This window comes from Uranotaenia lowii, chromosome 3, assembly GCF_029784155.1.
Source record: "Uranotaenia lowii strain MFRU-FL chromosome 3, ASM2978415v1, whole genome shotgun sequence".
Classification (NCBI taxonomy): Eukaryota; Metazoa; Arthropoda; class Insecta; order Diptera; family Culicidae; genus Uranotaenia; species Uranotaenia lowii.
In genome coordinates, this window is record NC_073693.1 from 141644503 (window position 1) to 141651477 (window position 6975).

General features: G+C 33.4%; 1 protein-coding gene across 2 annotated transcripts in view; it reads right to left on the bottom strand.

The window, feature by feature from the left end:
- Nucleotides 1–6386, bottom strand: part of LOC129756626 (mucin-2-like) — an 80251-nt gene extending 73865 nt beyond the window's left edge. The window contains exon 1 of one of the 2 annotated variants that reach the window (XM_055753536.1): nucleotides 6014–6386. In XM_055753536.1, coding sequence (XP_055609511.1) covers nucleotides 6014–6058 — 45 coding nt within the window. In that variant the 5' untranslated portion in view covers nucleotides 6059–6386. Of the gene's footprint in view, nucleotides 1–5411; nucleotides 5678–6013 lie in introns of those variants that run through there. The other variant, XM_055753537.1, reaches the window with a different exon arrangement.
- Between the last annotated feature and the right edge of the window lie 589 nt (nucleotides 6387–6975).

Here is a 6975-nt window from a genome sequence, read left to right on the forward strand (position 1 = left end):
CGGGAAATATCCGGGCAAATTTTATCAAAACCCAGTCATCACTCAACAAAAATCAAGAAAAAAAATGGAAAAAAAATTTCGCATCAAAATTTAAAGACAGATTTTAAAAATGTTTTCAAGGTTTCCGAAAAACCTTTCATAATTATTTTATAAAATTTTATTTCGTTTTGGAGGCATAATTGAAATAAAAACAATTTCAACACAATTTTTTTTGTTAGATTTGCCAAAAAAAAATGTGAATAAATCCGGACAAAATCCGGGCATATTTTAATGCAATCCGGGTCACCAGACCGGAATGGTTTAGCACGTTTGACGCCCAAAATAAATCTCGGAGCGTTAAAGTAAAGCAAGAGAGCTCCAGATTTACAACGCGTGGCTAAACTGAGCGGCTGTCTTGCGTAAATTTCGTTTATGGGTCCCATGGCGACTAACGTGTTAACAACAATCCAGATTATATTTTTTTTTAAGATTTTCTAAAAATTTGCCCAGGAGAGCGTTGAGCTTGAAAATTTTGAAAAAGGGGGCGGTGGGTGAAAAAAGTTTGAAAACCACTGATTTAAAGTATTATCTTAGAAATATGATAAATTCGAACAATTTTGGAAAAATATAATAAAAAATGATAAACATATAAGCGTTTAGTTTTCATGAGTTGATTTGTTTATTTGGCAAACAAGTTTTGCTGAAATTAAATGATTCGTTGTATTGAAGGACTCTTCCCATTTCAATTAATGGGAACTTTCATCTATATATATAAAAGTGTATTTCTGTCTGTCTGTCTGTTCCCTACAAACTCAAAAACTACTGAACTGATTTACACGAAACTTGGCAGGTGGGGGTATTGGAGGCCAGGAAAGATTCCTATTATATTTTGAGATCCATTCTTTTTAACTGGAAGGGGGAGGGGGTTTCCCTAACAAAAGACAAATTTTTGCATAATTCGAGAACCGATCAAGTAAATGTTAACAAACTCGGCATGGGAGGGTATTTGGATACGAAAAATACATCTTTTATTATTTTGGACCCCTCCCTCTTTCCTGTAAGGAAATGTAAATAAGGAAGGGGGCCTATTTTATAATTTTTTACATAGCTCAAAAACCAACTAAGCAAATGGAATCAAATGGGACGGTATTTGGGTACGAGAAATGTTCTTATGATTATTTGAACCCTTCTTCATCCCAATGAGGAAAAACAAGGGAGGGAGGGGGATAGTTCTATACAATTTATTGTTTAACTGAAGAGCAAATCGAGCAAATGGAACCAAACTTGGCATGGGATGGAATTAGGGTACGATAAATGTTTCTCTTAATTTTAAGTACCCCTCTTTCTTTCCAGTGGGGAGATATGTGGGAGGGGGTTCCTGTATAATTTTTTACATTACTCGAAAAGTGTTTAAGTAAATGGAACAATATTTGGCATGGGATGGTTTTTGAGTACGAGAAATATTTCTATGATTATTTACGACCCCTCCCTTCTTCAATTGGAAAGATAGAAAGGGAGAAGTGAGGCTCCTATACGATTTTTATTGCCTATCCCGAGAACAAATAGAGCAAATGGAACCAAATTTTTTATGAAAGGTATCTGAAAACAAAAACCGGTCTCTTTTGATATTTGGTACCACCACTGACTATACTGACTGGACACTCGGTTTCGTATGTTGGATAATATTCCAGAGTGCGCATCGATCGGTTTTGATGAAATGCTACTCCAGTTAGAAAGTTTCATCCAATTTTCAAGGAAAAAAAGGCAAATCAACGATACAATCGTATCAAACAGGTACATTTTTCCTACAGAGATTTCTTTGTCAAATTTTGTGAGGTTCGCAATACTGAGATTGGTGGCAAAATTAAACAGAAAATGATCAGATTTTTGTTCTAAGTGTCATGTCAGTGTGATCAGTGGTACCACTCCATCCTTCCAGTGGGGAGATAGGAAAGGGACAGAGTCTCCTTTAGAATTTGTGGCATAACTTGAAAACTTATCTTGCAAATGGATCCAAATTTAATATGGAAGCGTGTGATACGAGAAAGAGATATATGGTTATTTGAGTGAAACAAATTTGATTGTTATAGAACCTGTAGCCTTGCAAAAAGGAGAAGGAAGGAAGGGGTTCTTTATAATTCTGATGTATAGCATAAGAACTTATCATCCAATAAAGCCAAATATGAGAGGGCATGGTTGGTCCGCACTTCTCAAATCCGACTGTGCGCTGTGTAAATCGCACCTTTATCTTCTACGATTTGTAGAGCACCACACTTCCTTCCGGAATGCTCTACACTCGTTTCCGAGTACAGCCTAAGCCAAGTGCCGAGCAACGCCAGTGCCCCAATAGCAACACTAATGTGTGAGAAGGAGAAATCCCGAAACACCGTTTGTAGTTTCATAAGTTTGATTCAAAATTCAAATTTTATATTCAATCAGAGTCAGTGGGGTTTAAAACCCCACCCAAAAGAAAATCCGAAATATAAAAAAAATGGATTCATTTTGATAATTTAGTTTGTTGAACCTCTCAATTCCAATTTTAATAAAAACGTTCACAAGATTCTAATTATGAAATAAATTATAATTATTAAAATATATATATTTTTTTGTTGATGAAGCTGGAAATATATTTTATTAGTTTCATGGAAATATCAAAGTTTCATACTCAAATTAATGATTTTAATCGAGTTTTCAAGAGTAATAATTAATTCTGAATTGATCCGCAGGACGGTTATGTTTGAAGATAAAAATAATAAGCTTATTACTTGCTAGTTTAGGTTAATACAAAAGGTTTGCGCAAAATAAAAGTTTCAAAATTGCTTATTTCGTTGCTTCGTTAACAAATTATTTTCGAAAGTGAGGATTCAAAACACAAAAATAACAACTTTGAATGAAAAATAACTCAAACCTGAATAATAATATAGAACCTTTAAATTATTACTTTTAGTTATGTAGGGTAGTGTGGGGTATCATGGGTCCCTTTTTCTTAACTTCATAACTTCTTTATTATAAAAGATGAAAAGAAAAAAAATATAAAGGTTTTCTACATTTAAAAAAAAAATCTATACCCATTTTTTTTTATTTTTTTAATATATTTATTTCCCCGAGTTCTGTCTGTTTTTAAAAAAATGGAGTTTTTATTGGATTTTAATAAATTGTGGGGAATCTTAGGCCACCAAATTCAAATTGACTAGATAACGTACGAAGTTTATGAGTTTACCCAAATCTGAAATTTTATAGTTCATTGATTAATTTTACAGCAATTTCAAATTAGGAAATAAAAAAGAGAGTTGTGTATGGTCGAATAGTTCCTTAAACCTGACTCTCGAACGTTTAATTAAAATCTAATATATAAAAATGGAGGCGTTTTCTTTGTAACACCATCACGTATGGTCGGTCGGAATAAAATGAAATTTGGGATCCGAAGGTTTTCGGGCCAGAGGTGGTTTGTATAATAGTTTCGAGATTATTACTTTTTATGGAAGGGAGGCTCCTATACAAAATCAACTAGAAACGGAACAAAACTCGAACAACTTGAAGACGATTTTCATGAAAACTGATTCACGAGCACGAAGGAGTTAAAGAACTGTAAACATTTTCCAACGATTTTTTAAGTAGCGGGTAAAACGAAGTTTACCGGGTCAGCTAGTTGTTAATATAGGTTAAAATATAATCCATAACTCTTTATTTGGCATAAGAAAAAATTTCAGATAGGAAAAACGTATTTTACGCTCTGAATGTGTATAAAAACATAAAAATATAGGTGACCTATGATATCCCACAAAATATAGCCCACGATTCCCCACAAGCTATGATCAACAAATTGGTTGCGTTCGTGTGACTTCTTGATGTTTTATCAACAATTCCTTTTCCACGTGAAAGAACATGACAAAGCTATGTTCATAAGCATATGATCTTATTTTTCTTATGAACTTTAGGTTCCCTGCAATTAGCGGGTGCTTGTTTAATAATGTAACTAATGTTTTGATTTTTTTCGAACATGATAAATAAAAGTAGTAAATATAATACGTATCTAAGTCAACAACATTTAGAAAAATATGATTATGCAAAGCGACGGCGATGACAGTTGGATTGAGATTTTTTGTCTCAACACACATCTGAGATGTTGAGAGAGGCTCACGCTACCCCACTCTCCCCAATGCATTGTTCAAGCAAATATATTTATAGAAAAATTGTCACCAAACCAACTCCCCCCCCCCTCCCCCTCCCCTTCCTAGTTGATTTTTGTTTTTTTTTTATTGTTTCGAGGGTAAATGTATGAAAAAAATTCTAAAAATCAGAAAAAAAAATCATCAAATATAGTTTTAAAAACAATAAATCCATTGGCATTATAAACTCAAAATCCATAAATTTTAAACTTACCTTAAACCGTTGGCTCTGAGGGCCTTATTTAACAAATATACTAAGTTCAGAAACCCAAAATGTCAAACACGGAAATCTCAATATTTTGATACTAGGAAATACAAAAAAGGATGGAAACGAAATATAAGTTGCCAATTGGCATACAATTTTCTTAACTAGAAATTCTTATCTGACTTTACTTTTGATTTAATTCAAAGAATTTGATCTATTTTGACTCATAGTAATGTTGTTTGAGTGAAATTTTTTATTTATTATGTTGGAGCTTGTGCTGATTTACTGTTGAACACTCAAGTTAACATGTAATAAAGTAAAATCTGATTTGAAATTTAAATAAAAAAAAATACAGAAAATACATGTAAATAAATACAGAGATATTCAACATTAATTTTAAATCTGCTGTAAAAATCGCATCTTAAATTAAATTTTTCAAATAATTTAAAAATCTGGCATGAAGAGTTAATAATCGTTAATTTATTAAATGAAATTATTTTATTGGCTATATCGGTGAAATTTTTAAAAGAATATATTTGATCGCTTATTGCTCATTCTCAACACTTTTTTCTCAAAGAATATACAATTTCACCGATATTGCCGAAAAATTTTTTGAAAAAAAACCTGTGTAGGATAAAAAGATTTTTAAGAGAAAATAAAAAATCATGAAACGAAGGGTTAAGTTGAAATTTTTAAGAGCAGTGCATTTAAAAATAATTTTGGAAATGTGATCCACATGAGATTTAAACTGTATTAAAATTGATTTATTGAAGTACTTTAACATTCGTCAAATGATGGTTGTAGGTGCGGTGAAAAATATCGAAATGAGTATGATATTATTGGATTGAAAATATCGATCCATTATTTTTTTTATTGCATTGATAGTCATATTTTATAAAATTTACACATAAACTTTTTTTTAATTGTTTTTCTTTAAATAATCGGAATTATGAATCAAAATATTTAAACACGATTTATTTGCGGATGATTTTTTTTCATATCAAATAGAAATAGGATAAAAAGGTCTGTTATTGATGGAAAATGTTTCAAAAACTTACCTGCTGTTGAAAGTAATTTAAATATTTTATTGTAAATTTCATGATTCTAAATATTTCCTTCTAAGGAGTGTTCCAAGCACATAATTATATCACACGTTCCTCGGTTTTGACACAATGCTAATCACTGTCATGATTATCGGCATTCTTGCCAACTTACTCATGATGAATTCAATCCGTTTGCCGTTCCATATTTGCATATACGACCCATCACAGTAAATCACAATAGTTTATCTCCATTTTTGTCTCCCTATCCGATTTAGTTGGTAGAGTTGGTAGATTGTTTTCCTAGTTCTGAATCAACCGAGGAAGTCTCACAGCATCCTCCAGTTGTGATGGAACTCCCACTGCTAAGATTTAATCGACCGATCACACTTGAAACTGTCACTTGGGCCTAGAGCTCCTGTTCACAAATCTAGATCCGGTTCCCAGCACTTTGGGTTAAGCTCTAGTATTTTCTTCTGATGATTAACATTCTAGAACACTGGTGGGCCACAATTCTTCTGTTCCTGCCGATAACGTGCTTGGCATTTTAATCAGCATAATTTTTCAAACATTCAAATTTCTACTTAGCATAATGTAGATAAATCACATCCATCACTCACCATTTTCAGGCACTGGTTTTGGAATCTCGCCTCAAAATTCCACATTCACTCGAAGAAGAATCTCCCGAAGTTGTCACTTTCAATATTTTCGAACACAGAATAAATTTATGCACTTTTTTCGAATGCAAATCGAGTATTTGCAGTTTTGACAAGACAAGGTCTTCCACTTAGAGTTGATGATAACTTTAAAAAAAACCCTCAAGGCAGATCACTTCCGCTCGCTCAAGTCGTAGATCAACCAACTATGTCTTAAGGATTCCCCATGAATCCTCTTCAAAATATAAAAACCCGAATCAGAAAACCAAAAACCCAACCAACCAAAAGACGAAAGAACGCGCGCGTGGCCCCGTGGAATCGAACCAAGTCGCGGAAAATTTAGCACCAAACTAAAACGCGACATTCATTCGGAAGGCATATTTATACCCTTAGGTTTCAGACCAGATTTTGTCAACAAGTCGCGCGGATTCATCTGCCATCAACTACAACTTTAGTCTAGTCGGTAGTGCTCTAGCCCAGAGTTCTACGTTGGACAAGATAAAGATTCGAGCGCGCGTCTCGCGGAGAATTCATCTGAAGTTTGCCGCCGCGCGTCGCGACCAGAATCAACAACAACATATGCTTGTTGGCGGTTGAGATTCGTTCAAATAGCTTCGTCAACATATCGCCGCATGGTGACGAGGGATGCTGGAGTTGCAAGACTTCGAGACGGATAGAATATTTTTTCAGACAACAGTTTCCTAGCTCAATAGTGACTTTCTATTTTTGGCACTTGCGATATTAATCTCAAAACAAATTTTAACTTTAGATTCTAGCTTCAATTTGGCCTAAAAAAATTTTAGTAACCAATAAAATATTCTTAATTTGATGCGTAATGCTTAAAAAAAAGAACACATACATACAGGATCTCAGAGAAACTGCATGTTTCTTTGAAGAGATCTAAATTCTACTTAAGACTTAAGTGT